This window comes from Labrus bergylta, chromosome 19, assembly GCF_963930695.1.
Source record: "Labrus bergylta chromosome 19, fLabBer1.1, whole genome shotgun sequence".
NCBI classification, from domain to species: domain Eukaryota; kingdom Metazoa; phylum Chordata; class Actinopteri; order Labriformes; family Labridae; genus Labrus; species Labrus bergylta.
This window is the reverse complement of record NC_089213.1, coordinates 13,970,112-13,993,914: the sequence shown is the minus strand read 5'-3', so window position 1 is coordinate 13,993,914 and position 23,803 is coordinate 13,970,112. Positions and strand designations below refer to the sequence as shown.

At 39.6% G+C, this 23,803-nt stretch overlaps 1 protein-coding gene across 2 annotated transcripts; it reads left to right on the top strand.

Annotated features, from left to right (window-relative positions):
• The first annotated feature begins 1,054 nt into the window (after positions 1-1,054).
• sh3bp5a (SH3-domain binding protein 5a (BTK-associated)) lies at positions 1,055-15,642 on the top strand. Of its 2 annotated transcripts, XM_020643133.3 has the most exons (9): positions 1,055-1,421; positions 1,870-1,932; positions 4,344-4,472; positions 10,088-10,252; positions 10,407-10,537; positions 10,838-10,880; positions 12,036-12,252; positions 12,371-12,757; positions 14,469-15,642. In XM_020643133.3, exons 1-9 carry the CDS (start codon positions 1,338-1,340, stop codon positions 14,639-14,641), a joined length of 1,392 nt encoding a protein of 463 aa, XP_020498789.2. In that variant the 5' UTR covers positions 1,055-1,337; the 3' UTR covers positions 14,642-15,642. The 2 variants fall into 2 exon arrangements, with proteins under 2 accessions (XP_020498789.2, XP_065804137.1); XM_065948065.1 differs by lacking the exons at positions 1,055-1,421; positions 1,870-1,932 and adding an exon at positions 1,963-2,939.
• Positions 15,643-23,803: the final 8,161 nt, after the last annotated feature.

The window sequence follows — 23,803 nt, the reverse complement described above, 5'->3', positions numbered from 1 at the left end:
TAATAACAACAACAATAATAATAATTATAATAATAGTGATATTACTAATAATAATTCAGAATTCTAAAAAATCCCCTCTCCTGCTGACGCCTTGTGGGGAACCATGGAGACTACATACTTTGTTGTTTACATTTAGCATGCTGTCTGACATTATTGTGCGTTCAGTCTGACCTGTCCCTCACTGCTCCCTGGAGTCCTCACCACAAGAGGGCGAGTGAAACCAGCTTACAACCACGGGCTACAACTGCGTCAGGTTGACGACACGTAGCCGCAGAAAGACCGGAAAAAGAAAACAAATAAAGTATAGGCTATTTAAAAAAAAGAAGAGAGAAGCTACATACCATTCTCTAAATGAATATCTCTTTAAAAATAAAAACATATCATACAGTCACTATAATTGTTATTGCAGGCTATTACTTAAAAAAATGATAAGGTTGGCATTTTAACATTATTCGAAAAAAATAATAATTGGTAGGCCTATTGGAATTGCATTTTGGGTAGGACGTGTGGTCCTAAATTGTTACACAATTGCTTCACGTTTATGAAGTGTATGCTTTTAGTTGACACCATCAGATGGAGAGCATACGCTTTCATTTAGTAAGGAAAATGAGAGAGAACTCCCATTCATAAACAATGAGCTGCCTTTAAGCAAGGCTTCCAACCCCTGACTGTTTGAGTGGCCATTAAAGACACAGGCTTTGTTTCACTGAGCACTTCACAGGAGTTGTGTGTGTGTGTGTGTGTGTGTGTGTGTGTGTGTGTGTGTGTGTGTGTGTGTGTGTGTGTTGTGTGATCAGTGCAATCCTGCAAAAAGAGCCTGGTCCAAAGAAATATTTCTTCAAATAATTCATAAAATAAGGGTTAAAAATGGAAGATCAGTTAAAAATAATGTAAGCCTATCTTCGATTTAAGTGAACCTCTTTAAGTAAGTAAACAAACTACAAAGTGATAGTCTTCCAACAACAGTGCCTATTTACATTGTCGCAACTCTAAAAGACTTTTACTCTGAAAGTCTTACCAGGAAATAGTCACGTGGATAATTTGCGTTGCTTTAACACTTTCTTTTTCCACAGTTCGTCCTCGATCCCCCAGGTTATGGTCCTCCACAGTGCGTGGTGAATGTCTGAGCGTGAAGACGGGGCCCCTCCAGACCGCTGGCCTTACTGCTTCTTTAAAACGCCCCGAGACCTTGAAGAGCCTGAAGCATGCGCCGTGCTCCGCGTAAAGGTTAGTGAGGCGGACCACTGCCAGACACCCCTGCTGTCCAGCTCTCCGGGGTCGCGCTTTATTTGCTGTAGAGACCCTCAATTTCTTTCGCAAAAAAATATTCCAGACAAATGGATCCTTTACAAAATGGGAATAACTGCGAGGAGGACTCGCAGTGCGCTGAAGAGGAAGAGGAGGTGGATCCAAGAATCCAGGTAAGGATTTTGTTAACAGATCCAGATGTTGACACAAGTGAAAGTGACATTGACATCAAAATGTGAAAGCCAAGGACAAGGCTGACTGTAAAGTTGTTTGAAAAATACTTTATACAGCTATAGTAAAAGCCTGAACATGTGAAATATTAAGCTACTGCTTTATTTGTTACTACTACATTATGCTTTTGCAGTTCCAATAATGAGTGTAACTAAATGCATCAACGTCTCAGACATGCAAATTGGCAGGAAGAGATTCAAGAGTTATCAATCCCTTTAATTGCTCTACACAGAGCGAGAGATGCACAGACACACACAGGGACGCATGCTCAGTAATTTGGTTATCTGAAGTCACAGAGTTCAACCTCAAGAGACAAAATCTGTTTAATAACGCCCTCCCTTTTCTCTCTGCTTGTGCTTCCCCAATGCATGCCATGTTTTGTGTAAACAGGGAGAACTGGAGAAGTTAAACCAGTCTACAGATGACATTAACCGCTGGGAGAGTGAGCTGGAGGTAAGACAAAAAACACCAACTACAACTGTTATCGTCATTAGTGCCTCTCCCTGCTGGGGTAAACACATCCAGCCTTAGCTGAGCTGGAAAACACAAATCTTAAAGAGACATTATGTCTTCATCTCTGGTTATGCGCTAAAAAAAAAGTTGTAACCAATTAATCGTATTTACTACACGCACAGTTTTGTGGGTTTCAGGAATTCGCCTAGCAACGAGGCCCTTGCATAGTTACTGTTTACATGGAATGTCTTGAAAATGTCCCTGATGTGGGAGCTGCTTCTAAAGGGAATTTGGGAAAAAGTGAGCAAGCAACTGTCACTCCCATTTGTCAGGTCCGTACTGTATGTGTGTAAACTTGTTGCTACAAGAGGCATATGTGTGATTTTACAAGTTGAATATGAAATCTGAATGGCTTATTTGGAGCAATTTTAATCACAAGGGCTCTCTTTGTTTACCCTACCTTCCTTTAAGAACACACCCAACAATTTCAAAAAGGAAAACGGCTATAAAGTACAGGGAGGATCAGCAGAAACATGTAGGGTAGTTTTTTTTATTTTTTTACCATTGGAGTTACTGTTCAGCAAAAGTAAAAACATTCCAGAGGAGGCCCCCATTTTTCCTTCACCTCAAAGTAGGCCTCTTCAGTTTCTCTTAAGAACTTTACTCATGTCCAACACCACAAACCAAGGCTGGAATATTTATAACAACATAGAGGAAGAGGGAAAAGAGAGGATTGATGCACTTATGTCTTAATGTTGGAAGGATCAATTGTGTTTATGGGCTTAATACTCAAATCTTGTAGATCCTGGTTATTTCTAATCTCTATTGTTAGGACATCAACTGTATTTTCTGTGTGTTTGGAAAAGTGTGTTTCATAGTGCTTTGGCAGTTTTTTCGAGCAACCGTTTTATCAAGTAGTGTTCACTGATTAAATATACACAGAAATAATCAAGCAGAAGAAGAAGAAGAAGAAGAAGAAGAAGAAGAAGGTGATGCATATTGAGGCAGTAAGTAGTGAGCTGAAGAATGTGGAAAGTGCCCCTAGCCGACCACAGGCTGTTTTTTTCTTCTTCTGCAGAGCCTGGAGTTAATTAAGGACGATGTGGGGACGATTCAGAGGATTCTGGAAAAGCAGAGGCAATGAGGTTTAATCCTTGTGCAGAAATGAGGTTCTGTAGTCTGTCAACGAAAAAGGCAACATAAACCTTTCATGTGCCCTTGAAATGTTAGACACAACGAGACCAACAGTGTGCCTATTGAAAGGCTGCATCGGCTGCACATAGAAAACATGTAGGTCCCAGCCTGCATGCTGTGTCACTATCTCTGTACAGGAACAGGAAGTCAAGAAACATAATGATGTCATAGGAAGTGTGCTTCTCGTAGCACCCTCTCCATTTTCCTTCTTTTACTGTTTGTTGTATTCCTGTCAGTTTTAGGAAGAGGATGCAGGTGCTGCTGCCTTTCAAACTCTCCTCTGCAAACAAGAGACACAGCTGAAGAGACACACTTATTCACACACTCACACACAGAACACACAATGCACTCGATTCAGACAAATGGCCTGCCCCAGTAACCTCAATATACAGATAATACTTCCCTTTTAAATAACAAGTCTTATGTCACACTCTGTCTTATGCAACAAAAAAAGATGTGTCATATGGTTGTTCACAGTTTTAAAGAGATTTCCCCACCAAGGAGAAACATCTCAACACTCTTGGGAGCAATAGGAAGATGATGAAAGACTAAAAGTAGATACAGCTGCTGCAAATGCATTTTCTTGCATTCGAGGAATTTGTTGAGTGTTGACTTGAATTAGAATAGCTTCATTTAAGGCACAAGGCCAAATTAGACCCAGCCAGCAGGACAGCACGAGCCACAAGGCAAGCTAACATGTGACTAATGATTAGAGTGAACGACTCTTTTTAAACCTTTTTTTAAATTGTTTTATCTTTTATCATGTGTTGAGTTTTAATTTTTTTTTCTTTTTCTGGTTGATGTTTTCAATTCTGTGAGGCAGTAATCATGGGTAACAGTGCTTTGAGCTATATACCAACATCAACATGCATGCAGTTAACATGCTCAAATGACAACATGCTAAACTTTTACAGACACATTTTTCATACTTTGTAGTAAAGTAGCAGCTTTTGATACAAACATGTGCACATTAGCTCTAAATGCAAAGTAATGCCTAGGCTATTGATTATGTTAGTCATTAGTTTGACATGTTGATCCTCTTGGGAACATAAAAGTTTTTCAGAATTTCAGTCTGGATCAAGTCTGACGCACAGATCGACATACCATGCTGCCAGCATGGCTCCAGTTTTCACTTTCACGCTTCAACTTTACAATGCAGTCTGGCATTTATTCTCAAGTGGAAAAGTCTCTAACTGTTATGTGTAACGTGTGTGCAGGACTGCCGCCAACGGTTTCGCGCAGTGCTGGTGGAAGCAACAGTGAAGCTGGACGAGCAGGTGAAGAGAATTGGACGAGCTGTTGATGACTCCAAGCCGTACTGGGAAGCCCGCAAAGTAGCAAGACAGGTACAAACATACGTACACACACACACACACACACACACACACACACATTCACAGGAATAAGCGTTAGCGACTCTGAGGTCTGCAGAGTGCTTGTGAGGGCGTGCTCCCCGAGGCTTAGCTGTGAGAAGTTTAAAGAGCTCAGCTTATATCTGCTTAAAGGGAGACGAGTCACACAATGTTTATTTTTGAAGTCAGCCTAACCTCAGTATGCTAAGCTGGCACCTCAAAGAACTGACTCAGCGTGGTTGAGTTAACATTGGGGGAAAGTTGCACTGATCTTCGCAATACTTTTTTTTTGCATAATCCGACATGCTTTCTTTCATGCATCCTGCATGACTTAGTGTTTTCATGCTTACTGCAGTGCTGCAGGAGATTCAAAGACGGGGGGAGTTCCACACTAAACTTTCCTGTTACCTCTGCAAGCAGGTCATGTCCTTTACCATCTATTTCCTCCAGCATGTTGAGGCTTCGACCTGATTGGATAGCAGCAGAATTTTAGTCCAGCACCCCCTTCTTCTCAGCCAATAAACGAAGAAGCTTATGAGTCATTCATCATAAGGCTGACATTTGGTGTGTCAGAGCTGAGCTGTCGGGCTGAAATAGATTGTGTATTTGCGTGTGTCTTTGTGTGTGTCCCTGCTTATCTCAATATGACAAACTACCGTACCTGCCAGAGGCCTCTGCTTCTGACAGTCACACGTGAGAGTCAGGGATTACTGGGAGGTTTGAATTTTGATGGGACCTGCTTGCACGTGAAAGGATCAGGAACTCTTCTTGTTTTTGTGACAGCGTTCAAGTGAGTGTATGTTGGCGTCTCTGTGTATGATTATCCGGGGGTCTTTCTACAGAAAAAAAAAAAAAAAAAAAAATGAAGCCTTGGGTTAAACTGGCTTATTGTCTGGTAATGATTTATGGATGAGTATTTAATATTTAATACATGACCTACTTTGAAGGGATTCAAGTGCTTACCCTGGCTGACCCTACCAGAATTAACACACACACACACAAACACACACACACACACACACAGACACACAAACATACACAGAGTATATCACCTACCCCCACCCGTAAAACCCGTCCCAGCCCCCCTATGTTTTCTCCCTACATTCCAACAGTCTGGGTGGGGGTGTATAGGAATTTGCCTCTACTGTCCTATCTTTTGTCCCTTTAACCCAACATTCTCTTCTGCATGGCTGCCTACCTGCCTGCCTGTTTGTCTGGCTGTCTGTCTATCTGTCTCCTTGTGCCCATCTCTCACTCCCACCTCGTCTGTTCAGTTACCCCTATCTACCTTGTCACCCCTCCATCGCTCACTCCCAACAACGGGATGAATATCCAGGGACAAAAGAGTCAGGCGGTATGACCCTGTCTGACACACAGCGCAGCGTGTCAGTCAGAAGATATGAGCACACATCATGCTGATATGAGGTGGCAGCATGTCATTGTATTTCAGAACAGAATCATTTTAAAGTTTAGTCAGATCTCGTGGGCTTCATGACATCATAAGAATTAACTGACAACAATGCTTTCGACATGCAGGCTGTCCTGTGAGCAGCAGGCTTTTGTGACATGATACACACACCCCACCTTAAGAACATATGAATCACCAAGACGCTTAAGATTTATCATTTGTGCATTCGTTTTTTTCTTTGCGAAAGCCTTTAATAGTCCCCGTGTTTGGTCATCTTCACACTATCAACACTATGAATAAACACTAACTCTGCATGAGGAAGGAAGTGTGCTGCCGCTCTTTGCAGGAAGTCCTATGAAGGACCGTTTTTGCTGCTACATTTTTGTCTCTAACTTGGCAAAAACCGCTGATTGATAGCATTAAAGTCTCAGTTCTTCGGCGGTTCCTTCCTCATGGTTTGTCCTCATCAAATATCCATCACCCTCCTTCTGTTATTCCCTGCAACCCCTCTCTCCTCCAAGCCTGGGAAATGGGTCATGACGGGCGATGAAGTCAAACAAACAGATTAATCACAAAACTCTTATCTTCCTGCTTCCTTTCTGTGTCTCTACGCCTTCTCAGAGGCCTCCTTACCAACCCGCATATCACATCCAACCACTGGAACACTTGGATATCACAACAAGACGAAAGAAACAAGCTTCTGGGGGGGTTTCTGCAATTAGTGAGAGAAGATGCAGACCCGGGCTTGCTCACGTCACAGTTCGACCCTTTATCACAAACATGGCAGACAGTGGTAGGGGTCATGCTGAAGGGGTTAATGTGACAGAATACCCTGAAAGGTCATGAGAAAATGTGTGTAACAGCTGAGAGAACTACACTGACCTTTTGGGAGTAAAGCTGTTAATATTGTCGCTGTTGGTGATCAAAGAGTTTTAACCTAACTATGTTTTCACGCTGCTCTGTGAGCGTCCCAACATATGAAGCTGGGATGCATATATAGCAAGATGGATGATTTTGCTTTTATGGCTCCTAACTTCACTGTCTTAGTTCCATCTGCTCTTACTGCTGACATTTTTTTTGGATAAAACCATCAACATAAATGGTCAGGGGAACAAAGATAACAACCAGCTGGCTAATATATGTAGCACTAAGTGGGTAAAGACTCCCTCAGGGTTTTTTGGGTTCCAAAAAGCAGCTTAACTGGGATTAAATATTAGATTTAGGTTTTGAGACACACAACTAGAAGTGTCTGCCAATGTCGATATGTGTCACCTGGATGTGAAAATAGGCATCTGTTTTTCAGCAAATTCACCATAACGACTATGTTTCGATCAGGACTTAATTAAGAGTGAACATTATTAATTCAACCCAGTGTTTCCCCCTTTTTTTTTTTTTTTTTTCCCACTTTTTTTTGGGGCTTTTTGTGCCTTTATTGTAGAGATAGGATAGTGGATAGAGTCGGAAATCAGGGAAAGAAGTCATTTAGGATAGCTTTCAAATAGAAAAGGACAGCTGTCAGCAAGATTCCTTCAAGTGTTTGTGTCGGTGTGTCGGCGTGTGCCCCCGCCACCCCCCCCCCCCCCCCCCCCCAAAAGCTGTAAACCTAGGGGAAACACTGCAACCTATTTAGGAAAGATAAATGTCTCTGACGTTTAGACTCCATCATGATGCCTTCATAGGGGGGGGACACCCCTGATGGAGTCTAAACACTGACGGGGTTTGGGGAAAGATAAGATAATACTGTATTGTCCCCTAAGGGAATTGTGTCTTGGATTCTGTCCTGCAGAAGCAAGAGAATAAAACAGGACTCCTGTGACACTCCACTGTAAGGGTTTACAGAATGTGATGAGGAGTGGACTTAGGAGGAGCTGGTCATGGACATTGTTGAGATGTAGTGGAGGTGATTGGGATGACGCAGGGTCGCATCAATCAAACTGAAAAAAAGGAGAAGAGGAGGGATTTTAAAATATGACAGCAGCTGAATGATTGGTCAGAAGTCTTGGCAGGATATGGTGGTTGGTTAAGTACTTAAAAAGTAAAAGCCCCAAATCAGCAAATCACCAGACCAGAGAGACAGAGGGAAAGGGACGTGAATGCACTCTGACTAATGAATGAATGAGTATTTAACAGTCTTCCTGCTTGAACTTGAGATTCATAAATTGATAATTAGACAATTTTTTTTTTTTTATACAGCTTGTTGTGCTACAATTAACTGGACACTTATGAATGCATAGTATATGTGCTAAAGTACTAGCATGTACTACTAAAAAAAAAGAAAGTGAGCATTTTGTAGCAATATCTAAGTTTGTTCATTTTCTAAAAAAGGCACCCTTTAGCAAAATGAACAGCCTAAATAAAGCAGGAAATGTGGATTTTAATAGCAGAATAGTGGATTTTCTTTTTTGGTATGTATTGACATCACGAACCTCTCAAAAAATGGCCCACATTTAAGTTTTAGACAATTCCCATTTAAAACTCTGAAATGGTCTATAGTAGTAACATGAATAGGTGGCCACATATAGCTGGGGGTGAATGTTTAGCAGCAACAACGTTACAATAATCCATTCAAGATGCTCAAGGATAGAAAAACAAAGTAGACTAGCAAGTTTGTTTCAGCTGTAGGGTACAGTCAGTACAGTCCCACAATGCAGGCGTACTGACAGATTTAGTGTTAGCTTATTAAATGTCAAAGGGTCACACTGCACATACAGTATCTGATTTCCCTTTCGTTTGGAGGGAAATGTGTCCCATTGAAGTGTCAGAACAAAATGTACTCTGGCTCCATAAAGAGTTGAAAGGACCAGAAGTAAAGTATTAGCAGGGCAGCCAGTTGTTGCATAACTTTGGATGTCTCTCAGTAAAAAGTAAAACGATCTGCTGGATAACTTGGAGGGCAATTATTCACAGATGTGTTGAAGGAACTTTTATATGTGTGTGAGGGGAACTGGGAAAGCTATTTTGTCTCTCTGTGTTCATGCTTGAGCTATATGGTATTCATTGGTATGTATTGTTGTTTGTTTCCATCGTGTTTATTTATTGATTCTACTGTAGAGGCAGCTCATTGTGTGCAGCGCTGGAGCCTAAGACACATTTCAACAAGTGGTCAAGAGATTGTATCGTATCGTTTATTTATTTCTTTTTTGTATAGTTTCTTTTTATGTCGTTTCTTATCATTTTTTTGGTATCATGTCGTATCGTTTCAAATCGTAGCATATCGTTTAGTTTAGTTTCTTTTAGTTTAGTCTTGTTTTTTTTGTCGTAGCATATTGAATCGTTTATTTTGGTTTCGCATCATGTCGTATGATATATTTTAGTTTAGTTTAATGTCCTTTCATAGCGCATCATATCGATGTATGTATCACAGGCACAGCTCCATTTGTTGTCTTTTCGATTATCCTACCTTAAATATATCCCCTTTATGTCCATGACATCAGCCTGATATTTAAAAGAGAAACTCCCATGGTCACCCCACTGTCACTGAAACTATCCAGGTGTGATTATCTAAGTTTAATCTTCCCAATACGCATGTTTCCATTTGAGGTTGGATTTTTAAATTAACCAGATCTTCTATGCTTCTATACTAGAATTGTTTTGTAGCTGCTTAATCTTGGTGTTCAGCTAATGGACTGACCTTTACAGTAAGTTATGTCTGTTGGAGAGGAGAGAGTGGGTCCAAATATGTCCAGCACAACAGAAATAATCCTCCAATTATCTGTGACTGTGGGAAGGGAGAGCCCACTGACAATGTGGCAAATCCTGAGTGACAAAGCTTCTGTTTGTCTATGAGATGAAGGCTCGGCTGTCTTTCTGTGAGTGCGAGTGTGAGTATGTGGGTTCAAGCAAAAATCGCTTTGTCGCTCTATGGATGTCATTAAGAATCAACCACTGTTCATTCAGAGGAAATATAGATTACAAATACACAGACTCACAAGAACTACACTCATGGCATGTCAGAATAAATGCTGGACGTACTTGCTGCTAAACAACAGCAACCAAAAATGAAACTATAAGTGTTTGAGGTTGTGACAAATCTCTCATAATTTAACATTCTTACATTTCCATGAGTAAAACACTGTAATGAGCCCCAATGCAGGGATATTACAAATTGGGAGTTTATTCAAGCAATATATTCAAGCATTCATAGCTACCCTGCTTTTATTTTTTTCATCCATTTTTATTTTGTACTCTCTCTGAACTATAGGCCCAGGTTGAAGCCCAGAAGGCCACCCAGGAGTTCCAGCGGGCGGTGGAGATCTTGCGAGCGGCAAAGGAGACCATCGCCCTGGCCGAAGAGAGGCTGCTGGAGGAGGACAGTCGACAGTTTGACTCAGCCTGGCAGGAAATGCTCAATCATGCAACGCAGAGGGTACGTACCACACATGAGAAAGCTGGAAAATAGCTAGTAATGCACAGGTTACAAGTTTACAAGTTTACAAGGGACAGGTTTAGACTACGACTGGCATTAGAGCGAGTGAAAGTTTTTTTTTCATGATGTTTTATTTGCTTCTGGATTGTTTCAGGTGATGGAGGCTGAACAGGCCAGAACACGCAGTGAAGCGGAGCACAGAAAAACAGCAGCCAATCACAACTCCTGCATCAGTCACATGAGGCAGCTAGAGAAGAAACTAAAGCGCACAATCAACAAATCCAGGTCTGTGCCTTTGTTTCTTTTATCTGACTTTAGCTTTTTACTTTCCCCTACCTTTTTTTTTCCCTTCTTCAGCCTCGCTGTATATCAGGATGAAAAAAGGGGGCGCTACATTTATGTCATCTGATGCAATCCAGATGTTTCATGTGAGGATTTTGCAATGTTGGGGTGTGCTCCCTTTGTAAGAGCCAAGGAATGTGGCTGCTCACAGAGGAGTGTTTTTCTCCCAGCAGTTTCTCCAGTGACAGTTGGCAAAGTTTCGTCTTCCCTCTCTGAGTGTTTCTTCTCTTCCTCTCCCTGCAGGCCGTATTTTGAACTGAAAGCAAAGTATTATCTACAGCTCGAGGTATGTATGTTAGCAAGCTATATCCAAAAAATAAATCAACTGAGAATGTGAAGAGATTTTAAACCTTATCCTTATCTGTCTAAAGCTGGTTTCAGCCAAAAACCCCTGCAGCTCTAGCCTTTGCTCTCTGTGTTTTTTAAGTACAGCTGGGCACAGATGCAAAAGCACGTTTTTTTTTTTGTTGTTGTTTTTTTTAGCACCAGCGCTGTCAAGCTTTTTGAGTTTAGATTTCACGTCTCAACCATTTGCTTGCATTCCAAACAAGAGGCATTTTGAATAGCAAAAATGAAACAAAAGGAAATAAAACCAAATTTAGGATACCCAGGTAATGGTGCAAATGATTTATCTGGAGGAGAATACATTTAACAATGTAATGACTGACTTGTATATTCAGCTGTATTTGTTTGAGCCAGAGCATTAGGCCGAAGGAAATTCTGTGAGTTAAGTCTGAGGCTGAGGCTCTAGCTGCTGGCATGCAATGAGTTCTGGTTCATGAAGGTCCTGTGAGCGTGGCTTTGGGAGCAGGACATCTGAGACTTATTCCATTAACCATGAACATTGACGATCCATCCTCGTGAATTTTTGTTAATTTTTTTAAAGATATTTCGAGCCAAGCAGTCCAAGCACACGTTTACTCCCATTGCCCAATTAGTCCAAACAGAACATCTTTATGTTGGTACCGCTTAGGATACATCGTGGTGAACTCTTATAGTTATAATTCCAACATTCATTCATTACATCATTTGGGTAAAAATTTGTATTTGTTCAAAACATTGGTTTAAAAATGGAGAACGTGTGACATAAGCGGCTTTATTTGTGAAATGCAAATGCAATGTTAACATGTTAAACTAAATTATTGTACTCATTACCTTATAAACATTAGCATGCTAACATTGCAGTTTGTGAGCCTGATATATTACTTATGTGAGTTTCAAGCTAAAAACAACAAAACACTGAACAGTATGAGTGGTATAGTGAAATGTAGCCATAGTCCAGCTTTAAAGAGCTACTTTGGCTTTAAAATTGTGTTTGCTTTGGAATGAAAGCACTATCCCTGACTGTGAAATGTACTGTCTTTTGGGCTTAAAAACATATAGAGAGTTCTGCTAAAGAAGTATTATTTCAAAGAAACTTTGTTTTTGGGTTTGTCTATAGCAACTGAAACGCCAGGTGGATGAGCGCCAGGCCAAACTTGTAGTTGCTAAGGCGGAGTACCGCTCAGCGCTAAGCAACCTGGAGAGCATCTCTGAAGAGATCCATGCCCAGAGGCGGTCCCTCGCCATGGGAACCAGGGAGCAGGGTGTTGGTGCCGAGGGAGACGGGGGAAATGAGGACATTGCCAATTTTAAGATGGAGTCAGACGGTCTGTCAAGTGAGTAAAAAAATGAAGCTCTTTAATTAGTAGTCCCCCTCTTCACCCACGTTGTCAGCGTTTGTTTTGTTGATGCATCTGTGTGTCTGCATGTTTAATGAGTGTATGTGTGTTTCAGTGGTGTCAGTATCAATTGACGAAGAGGGCAGTCACAGTAGCAGCTCAGAAGAGGAGACCGACACTCACTCCACCTCCTCTCCCAGAGCTGTGCCCTCCTCACCCTCCACATCCTCCTCCCATACATCCAACTCAACCTACACCCCCCTGGACATGCCCTGTCCTTACCCATCCTCCTCGCTCTACATCCCTGCCTCCTGCCTGTCCTCCCCTCCCTCCTCCTCCTCCTCCGTCCTCTCCGCCTCTTGTCCTGATAGCCTGGAGGTAGTGAACCCCTGTAGCCCTCATGACCCCGACTCACTGTGCGGGTTTGGGCACACCTCACCTCTCCTAGGCCCCCGCAGCCAGTGCAGTGGCGCTTCCTCTCCAGACTGCGACCAGGAGAGAGGTGTGTTTCATGCATGTGTCCATGTGTGTTGTTGACTCTTCATCCTATCCGTTTCAGGGTTTTAAACTTCTTTAGGGACGCACTCAAGAAAGAGTTTGTAATATACTGGATCTGCCTAGAGTGTGGTTAGAAGATGAATACTAGAGTCACGTCTATCAACAGAACTGGAGTTGGGACCTGGTTAGCCTAGAATAGGATAAAGACTGGAACCAGGGGGGAACAGCTACCCTTGCTCAAACAGAAGTTGATTACTGTCAGTACCATAACCTAACTTATTCAAATATATATTAATGAAAAACATTTTTATTTCTCTTGGTTTTATGAGGAGATACGTGTTAAGAAGTCAGATAAGACTTTATCCATTGACCGAGAACTTTGATGCAGAATCTGCAGCTAAAGGACAAACTGGAAACAGACTCCTTTGTTTTGTGTCTGTACATCAACAGTTGTATCAGCCCTCAGGGTACCTCTCACTGATAACAGAGCTCCAGTACGTCACAGTGCCCTGTAAGGAATTTGACCTTAAATCACAAAAAGTCATTTTGACTATTTTGTTTGTGTACAAATAAAATGCACATAATATATTATTAATGAGCTGTAGAGGTATTTTGAACATGAGGCAGAGCTAACACTATTCACCTGTGCTTAGCTAGGCTAACAAGGAAATGACTTAAAGTACTTCATCACACAATGACAACAATGATATTTAAATTCGCACTTCGCAAGGGAAAATATGAGATTAAGTGTGCAGCCTAAAATACCGTGGCGATATACCAAGGTAACAAGTGAACGACCTTCGTAGGATTGAAAACCCAGGGTTAACCCTGAAGTTACAACGAATCCTGCTTTGTAGTACTCAGGCCCCTGGTTGAGAGCAAACACATCAAAACAACTACTGAAAGCCTAAGAAGCCATTCATCATCAAACATATCTCCAATATAATCTCCAGTTCAGGGGACACATGAGGTTCCACAAAGTACATTATGATCCAAGTACAAAATCTGAAATGTTGCAGTTTATCAAAAGTACTAAATAGGCTAGTAGATTATTTTCATCTTTCATCCTTTGTCATGTGTAAGTCCCCACAAAATATAATATCCCCAAAATTGACAAACATGTTGAACTGTAATCTAAAAAACCTGAAAAGGAATGAAAGTTGTAATTGTTCATCATTAATAAGATACTTTATGCTTTCAGTAACGGATTCTCCAATTTATAAATCAGGAGTGTTTGTGAGTTTGTGAGACATTGTGAACCTTGAATCATAAACTGAAACAAATCACACAGTATATTTACTTTGAGCGGTAGACATTTAATTTGAGGCTGATGTCAGTATTGTACATTTTTATATATTGAATGATTTCTGGGTATAATGACTCAAGTTTGAAGCTTTGATTCTGTCCCCTTGCGGATATAAAGAAGAAAAAAACACACCAAAAAGTACAAGAAGTTTTTAAGACCACTATGCTGACATTGTTCACTGAAACTTGGGATGTTATATATCATATGGATATTTTCTTCCCCTGATCCAACAGAGTACATATGATTTGATTTTGGTGGATAATTTGATGTTCCATATTAAAAGTTTTTGGTTCAGTTTCATTCTGCAAAGACAATTCTAAGTGTATCCTTGTTTTAGTTTATCATGCAGATTCCTCACCATTCGCTCATTATTGAATGCGATCTGTTTGTTTGTGTGTGTTTGTTGTAGGTGACAGAGCGGAGGGAGCTGAGGCGAAGCTTGAAGCTGGTTTGACAAAGCTAACCTTGACTGCAGCACAACAAGAAGGAGACGCCGGGGAAGAACAAGACCCCTCTTATGTGAACCCAGAAATGTCCTCTTCCAGCCCTGCAACTACCAGACTGATACTTAACAGTGTTTAATGCACATCTGTCAAACTTCAGACTCACGCCGTGCGCTGCTTCGAGGCTTAAACTGACCTTTGGCTGAACATCTGAAACAGACTGAAGACAGCAAGCTGCACACCGACCTGACATTATGTCTCCATATTGTCTAAACATCACATGATGTCATGTTAAGGTGCTACATGTAATGTACCTTAACATCAGTGCATCATGGTCATGAAAAACTATGAACCCATTAGTATTGTAAACACATCTGTGCAGAAGTTCTCTTTTTTTTTTGGCTGAAAAAAAAAGTAAATGTTGTGCCATAAAGATATTTCTTTGTTGTTCAGCAGAATAAGATTTTGTATAACTTGGCATATCGCATAGTGAGACTGTTAATCCTCTCAAAAAGGGTGTAGGTAGCCTACTGCTTCTGATTTGTGACAAAGGAAAACAAAAAAGTATTAATTTGCTATTGTTTGCACCATTTAGAGATGTTTGTATTAATGTGACCAGTAAGCCTCATTTTTGGATATGAATCTGATGTGGATCCAAATTTGACAAAAGAATAATCTGTCAGATGTAGGACTATAACTTGTTTTTTCATCGAGCTCCTCCTTTAACTCCTACTTTTAAGTCTGAAAGAAATGTAGCCGGTGGAGACTGTGGTTGTGGCTGTGGTTCTGGAGGAATGGTTGTCGAGAAGGAAATGGAGTGTAAGCCACGCTCTGAGCACTAAACTAAAGACGATACTGTCTTCGAATGGGGCTGAACATTTCAGACAACAATCGTCTTCCATTTGGATCTGTAAATAAGTGAGTGAATGTATTTTTGCGTGTAGCCTACCATCTGATGTGGAGGTGATTGTAGTGATTGAGTGAATGTTTTTTTTTCTGTGTGTCTTTGTCTGTGTTAAAAAAAACTGAAACCCCCTGTAGTACAGATATTCTATATTTATACTCCTGTATTCTTGTAAATGAACAGTTTTTTTGGTTACTGTTGTTGTGTAACACAAAATAAACGATAAACATGTGTCACATGTGAACAAATATATTTCATTGCCTACACATGCACATCCATCCCATTCTTGTAAATGCTATTTCAAATGAAGGCAGTTTGGGGATGTGTTGAATTGAATTATAATATATTATAATTTGTTGGTTAAAGGTCAAAATCACAGTGATCTCTGAAAAATATATTTTTTTGGCATAAACCTAAGAATTCATTTAATTAAAATGAGCCAATCTCATACTGTTTTAATGGATTAAAAAATGAGTGTTGACACATTTTGGCAAGTCAGATTGAAGTCTGGAAAAGCCTTTTCCTGGAGGCAACATTTCTGTGTGCTACTTGTTAACAAAAAAGACCTGCTCTTCCAGTTTTGCACAAACAGCCACCTAAATTCAAGGATAGATTGATTTAGCTTATAGGAAAGGTAACTGAGACCTCATGGATCCTGTTCCCTTGAACATACTTACAAAGTTTAGGGGGCTATCTTTAAATCTGCAACAAATGTCCTCTCGGATTTAAAAATAAACTGATGATGAAATGCATTGGTTAAAAAATAAATTCCATTTCCGTACAATTCATGCATTTTGCAATGCCTAGACATGATTGTAAAACATCTGTTTGTTTCCATCTTATGTCAGAGAGAACATGCCAATGGCGTTGTTGTGCTTCAAAACTATTGTTTTTCTTTTTCATTTACAACACCTAAATCTCTGTAGAGGATACATTTACACTGTCATTCTCTTTCGACTACATGGGTCAGCTGCTTGATCGAGGAATATAATCGCTTTGGAAACAATCCTTATATTAATAATGAAGAACCATCATTAGCGTTTGGTTATCAATATTGGTCGTCAAATCAATCTTTAATCTTTTGGCAGAAAAAAATATTTTATGAATGGTAAGGTGGCGGGAAAAAAAAGAAGAAAAATGACATTTCATGCATTAAATTTAGAACATGTGTAAGTGATGTGGGTGTGAGCAGAGGGGGAGGGGGGAGTTTAATGAAGTCTTGCCAAATCTATTTTGACCCCTTTATTTTGTTTACCATTAACTGTTAGCTCTTGAACAGTCTGTGTGTGACTTTCCTGCTGATTCCCATTTCTATTTCAGCTCCTACTGTGCACTAAAAACACACGTTGACTGATGTCTGTCCTTTGCCTGCTAAGCTTTTGCATTGTTATGTCATGGATCCAGTTAAGTCCCTGAGACTTCTACCTGACAGAGTTCAGGGCAGGTTAGGGTTTCATTTAATGTGTTACTCTTCCTTCCTGTCCAATCTCTCCCTGCCTGCAGTCTGCACATGTTCCTGACCACAAGCTGCCCTTTAGTCTTTCTGTTTAATGGGATTTTTAACATGAGCCTTACAGGGCAGAGTGAGTCATACTGATTTACCATACTCTGTAAGATACTGACATCTAGTGGCAGGTTTGGGTGTTTATGCACTCTATTTTCTTAGAAAGAACTTCAGGTTATTTGTATGCAGAAAGTCCTCACCTATCATGTTTGAACTTGTCATTTTTTGTTGTAGTTAATTAAAACTCTTTGTGTCACTTTTATTTGTAATGAACAATGCACAGAGCTTCATACTGACACATACAGTAAAGTACAGAAGTGACAGGACATTGATATGTCACTGAATTCTGATTAAATTTTGATTATTATTTAATAAATGATAATAAATTATCTGGAGCGTCCTCAATAAAACAACCAACACAGGCTCACAGCTTCAGAGTGGAAACCTCTTTCTCAGGATGCAGCTACTTATGGGAAGTCATACAGACTGAGTAAATCCATTAACAAGAACATCCGGTCCAATTTCACCGCAACACTGGGCTTCAGATTTCTCTAGTACTGCCTCTATTACCACTGAAAGTCAGTGATCCAATTGGAAGCGATGTGAATTTAAGCTTACTATCCGTCTACTGCCCGTATGACGATTTTTATTTTGTCCCCGGCCTCTATACCAAATAACCTCACTTTTCAAATGGATGTAGTCAGGGATGGCACAATTTATTTATTTTTTCAGCAAAAACCTTTTAATTCCAGGCCCACTTCCAGTGCTGGTAGAGAACACATGCTTTGTTGCAGGCTCTAAGTCTTCATGAATGTTATTAATCAGCATTCTTAAAGTAGAGCTAAAGGCTTTGGCTTCATTGATATTCATAATATTTCTGGCATGGTATGTGTGATCAAAATCAACTGGGCTCCTGTATCCTTTCAGCGTTCATCATTTCTTTCACAGTCAAGACAACTTACATGAATGTCAATCACCTGTATTTTTTCCACCGGCTCTGAATACCCACTCTTCAATCATAACCAATGCAGCTTTACAGAGTTACACTTACTCTGACAACAGTTTTCAATTTAACGTAACCTACATGTGGTTGTAATTGATGTATTGCAAAGGTAATCTTTTGCCTTAAAAAGTAAGATTAGGTGCAGATAGCCTACACACATAATTTGACACCAGTAACCTTGTTTCCAAATTGGTGTATTATCTTTATGTTCCAGAAAAAGAGATTAAAGAGACTTGATTCACTTTTAAATTTGATTGCTTGATTCTTTTTTAAATGCAGAGAGATGTTATTGTGTATTAATTTTATGTTTGTATAACCAGGAACCACAAGAAGCCACTTTTTCCTTATTCAACCTTATGGTTGCATAAATATTGTAAGTGAATTTCAGCCCTTATTTTAAATTAACAATTTGTTTGTGGCAATGTAATGATTTATTTCTACTGAACAGAAAATCATCAATCCATCCACCTTTGCTTGTACTCAATAAATGGTTCAATGTTTTTTGTATCTGTGTGTTTGAATGTTCAAATGACCTAACATTTAAAGACATTCACTTATACTAATTACATTCAGTTTGTTTTTTACAATATGAAGTTGCTGTTAGAATGCACATTAGCCATTTTGGCATCATTTTAATTGAAGTTCAGCCAAATACTTAAATTGAAACGGGTGCTGCAGTGGCCTACTGGCAAAGGGCACAGTTCATAAACGGACTGTAAACAAAATACAGCACTGTGTTCTGCTGCCTCAGGACATCTTTTTGATGACACAACAATTGCATAAAATTATGACTTTGCACCACAGGTTGAACTACAGGGTAATACTTCTACACATGAGATTAAATATGCCCCTCTTTCGTCTTGGTGAGGGCTTCCCTTAGGCCTATTGTTACAAGCAATTTTGAGTAAAATGTGGATTATTTTCTTATCCCACTAATAGTAAAATGTACATTTCATAAATCAATCTTCTTCTAAAAAAATTCCATACAGCCTTGATAACTGCTCATGCTATGGCAAACAAAAATTATGGTAGCAAAAGTATATCTCCAAGTTCAAGTAATCAGTGCTTGTTCTTTTTGTTTTCTGTACTTGCGGTCTATTGATGGGCTACTTTAGTGGGTTTTCCTGCTAATTTCTTTGTGGGGGGAAAAGGCTTAGCCTACAACAATGAGAGACTGTAGCCATACAGTTCATTTAAGAAGTCCAGTAACAAACTAATGGCATTAATAATAAGAAACTACTGCTTGTTTATCAAATATTAACTAAAATAAGCTTGCTATGTTTTTAGTCCATGTACTGACACCTAGCTGCAATGGTAAAACAGTAAAAGTTTGCAGACGACACCTACCACATTGGACTCATCTCTGGTGGGGATGAGTCTGCCTACAGGTGGGAGGCTGACCATCTGGTGACCTGGTGCGGCGAAAACAATCTAAAGCTTAACGCTCTGAAGACAGTGGAGATGATCGTGGACTTCAGGAAAAATGCAGCCGCCCCCAGCCCCATCACCATTGGTGACTCCACGGTGTCTACTGTGGAGTCTTTCCGCTTCCTGGGGACCATCATCACCCAGGACCTCAAGTGGGAGCTGAACATCACCTCTCTCACCAAGAAAGGACAGCAGAGGATGTACTTCCATGATGGTGCACTTCTACACTGCCATCATCGAGTCCATCCTCTCCTGGTCCATCACAGTCTGGAACGCTGCAGCCACAGCAAAGGACAAATGGCTACAGCATATCAACCACTCTGCAGAGAAGGTGATTGGCATGCAACCATCTCTCTACGACCTGTACACCTCCAGGACCCTAAGGCATGCACAGACTCTCATCACCCCCACAGTCAGAAATCATCACAATAATGTGAAGGCTGGAACTGTTTCAATGCGTTACATTAACGCCCACTGGACTCTAAACTTATTTCATTACATGCACTCTGAGTAGATTTATACTGTAAGATTTGTTTCATAGTCAACTGCACAGATCCTTTATTGCACATTTTGTGTTTCTTGTATTTTTACATTTTTAAATTGTATATTTTATATTTTAATTGTTTTCATATTTTATTATTTAAGTTCTTGCTATTTTTTGCTTTATTTTATTTAACTGTTTTAGCACAAATACACCAAGACAAATTCCTTATATGTGTAAATGTAGCCTACCTGGCAATAAAGACCGATTCTGAAATCCTCCTCAAGCATTACAGCGGTATCCCTGACATGAACATCCTTTGACACTATGCAGCATCTTCCTAAAATCACAGCTTTATTCATAGTAGAGGAACTTGGGCCCCTAAAAGTTGAGATACCCCTACCCGAGGTAGAACAAATCACAACCATATTTTTTCATAACTTGAACAAGTCTAGTTTATGAAACGGATTGTTGTATAAAAATATTTTACTGCAAAATAACTTTTTTTGGATCTTTTATGCATCTTACCAAAAAACGAAAATAGGTCAAATTAGGGCTTCTCCAAAAGGGACAGCTCTAGCCTTATCACATGTATCTCTGGGAATCAGAATCAGAATTTCACCAAATTTGGAAAGGATGTTCACAGATAGTTATTAGTTTCAATTATGCAAAGTTTTTATCAATACCTTTTTCAGTTTTTGTATTTTTCACACTTAAACACACATGTAGTTTAAGTGGAACTTGAAACAAAAATTCAAAAGGTATGTATATCAAAGTCTGTCATTTTTTAAGTGAGGACACCAAACATTAAAATATGTCATTTTTATCTTCTTAAGACTGTTATCTCAACAGAAAAGCAAGTTATTTGACTTTTCACTTGACCCTTTGCTGTCACCAGCCCCTAACAGGAAACTAGTGCAGCCAGGATTTCAGGGCGACCTGGTACAATAAGTGTCACACTAAGCATCCCCTGGAGACAAAGTTTGACCCCTTATCTCCTCACTGATCTTGTCCTGTGCTTGTGTAAGTTGTGTTTACTAATGAAAAATCTTCTTCTGCCAAGTTTGAACCGTCAAATATCTCCCTAACTCTGAATCTTGGCTGTAGAAAATGACACCAACACGCTGAAAGCAGTAATGAATAAGAATAATAAATATCTTCTATCTTAAGGTCTTGTTTGCTTTTGTAAACCATTTCACGATATCAGTATAAGTTTAAGTGAGCTCCATAACCAACCAAAACAATCCTTCCAGGAGCTTTAAGAAAACAACTGCTGCAGAAAATAACCATCAACAAAGTCAACCAACCAAAAATAACACAACCAAATCAGGACAACATAACCAAATCAAGACAACACAACCAAATCAAGACACCAAAACCAAATCAAGACAACACAACCAAATCAGGACAACATAACCAAATCAAGACACCAAAACCAAATCAAGACAACATAACCTAATTATTATTATTGATGATGATGGTAATGACGATGGTTTTTGTTTGATAAACATGATTTTAAGATGGTTTCTATACTGATTGAGCTCCCAAGAACAGCTGTCAATGTTGTGCTTTGCCTCTGTGCACTGCCTGTCAGCACTTGTGTCCGATCTGACTTAAAGCTGTTCATTTGCACTTACTGACATCGTTTTCCTCCTCTCTAGATCCTCGCTTTTGTTTTACTTACTCTCTAATGTACGTTGCTTTGGATAAAAGTTATTTTTGCTTGATTTAGTTATGGTGTCTTGATTTAGTTGTCTTGTCTTGATTTGGTTGTGGTATCGTGATTTAGTTGTCTTGTCTTAAAGATAAAGATAAAGATAAACTTTATTAATCCCCGTGGGGGAAATTTGTGCATTACAGCAGCTCCAGAAAACAGGGGACGGGAATATACTTATAAAAAATAAAAATAGAAGTTAAAAACAGATCAAACATATTTACATCATTTAAATAAAAAAAATACAATAATGTAAAAAAATACAATAATGTAAATGTAAAATTACACAGTAACTTGTTCTTAAAAAAACACACACACAGTGTGTAGCATGAGGTGGTGATGTTGTTAAAGAGTCTGATTAAAGAGTCTGACGGCAGATGGAATGAACGACCTGCGGTAGCGCTCTGTCTTGCAGGGTGGGTATCTCAGTCTGCTGCTGAAGGAGCTGCTCAGAGCCCCCACAGTGTCATGCAGGGGGTGAGAGGGGTTGTCCATGATGGATGTCAGCTTCACTAACATCCTCCTCTCACCCACCTCCTCTACAGAGTCCAGAGGACAGTCCAAGACAGAACTGGCCCTCCTGACCAGTCTGTTCAGTCTCTTCCTGTCTCTCTCTGTGCTCCCTCCTCCCCAGCAGACCACTGCATAGAAAAGTGCAGACGCCACCACAGTGTCATAAAATGTCCGTAGCAGAGTCCTGCACACTCCAAAGGACCTCAGTCGTCTCAGCAGGTGAAGTCGACATTGGCCCTTCTTGTACAGGACGTCGGTGTTGTGTGACCAGTCCAGTTTGTTGTTGAGGTGAACACCCAGGTATTTGTACGTCTCCACCCTCTCAATGTCCAAGCCCTGGATGTTCACCGGTGTAGTCTATATATAATTATATATAATGAGGTAAAATAAGTGTATAAAGAAGTTTTTTATGAACATGTTTGCATGATTGTTATCCTAATTTACCTCACACACATTTACGCCATCATAAGAATTGTTTTGTATCCCAGCTCCATTGGTTGCCTGATAAATCATTCAACAAAAATAGCTATTGTAGCTTTTTTTAACACTTTATCATACTTAGGGTATTATAAAAACTATCCCTTCATCCAGTGTATCCTCTGGAGTAACTAGGGTTCATCTTAAAAGCAGGAGATATGGTGACCACAGACCATCTTTATATGACTGAAATACATTTAAAAAACTACAACAGGCTGTATAGCCGATATACAAATACACTATATGAAGTATATTTAATTTCTAAGAACTCCAGGTTATATATATCAATACTGTTTTTTAGTTCATTAATATTTCACATCTGATGGCAAGACAATTCTTTATTTTTTTAGAATGAAATAGAAACAATGTCATTGGTGACAATATTGTTGAAAGCAGCGGGTTGACTCTGAGTGTCATCATATAAATCATATGTAAGATAGAAAATGTGAGACAAAATGTATTAGGAATAACTATAAAATGTTTAATTATATATATATTACAGAATACAATTATATTGTGTCTTGTTGTTAAGTCTTAATCTATTGTTTGTGGCCACCTCCTCCCACATACACATCCATAGGGCCCCATTGTACCAGGTCGCCCTGAAATCCTGGCTGCACTAGTTTCCTGTTAGGGGCTGGTGACAGCATAGGGTCAAGTGAAAAGTCAAATAACTTACTTTTATGTTGAGATAACAGTCTAAAGAAGATACAAAATGACATATTTTAATGTTTGGTGTACTTAAAAAATGACAGACTTTGATATACATACCTTTTGAATTTTTGTTTCAATTTTCAATTTCCGCCTAAACCACATGTGTGTTTAAGTGTGAAAAATACAAAAATGTAAAATGGTATTGATAAAAACTTTACATAATTGTAACTAATAACTATCTGTGAACATCCTTTCCAAATTTGGTGAAATTCTGATTCTGATTCCCAGAGATACATGTGATAAGGCTAGAGCTGTCCCTTTTGGAGAAGCCCTAATTTGATTTATTTTTGTTTTTTGGTAAGATGCACAAAACAACCCAATTTTTTTTATTTTGCAGTAAAATATTTTTATACAACAATCCGTTTCATAAACTAGACATGTTCAAGTTATGAAAAAATATGGGGGGGGGGGGGGGTTGTCCCTCTACTGTCAGTGGTCACATGACATTCTTTTAAATTAAACATCCTCTTATCTGATCGGAGGTTTCACCACACAGGACTGTGATTGGTTTAGACCCAGTGCGATTGGTTTAGACCCAGTACTGTGATTGGTTTAGACCCAGT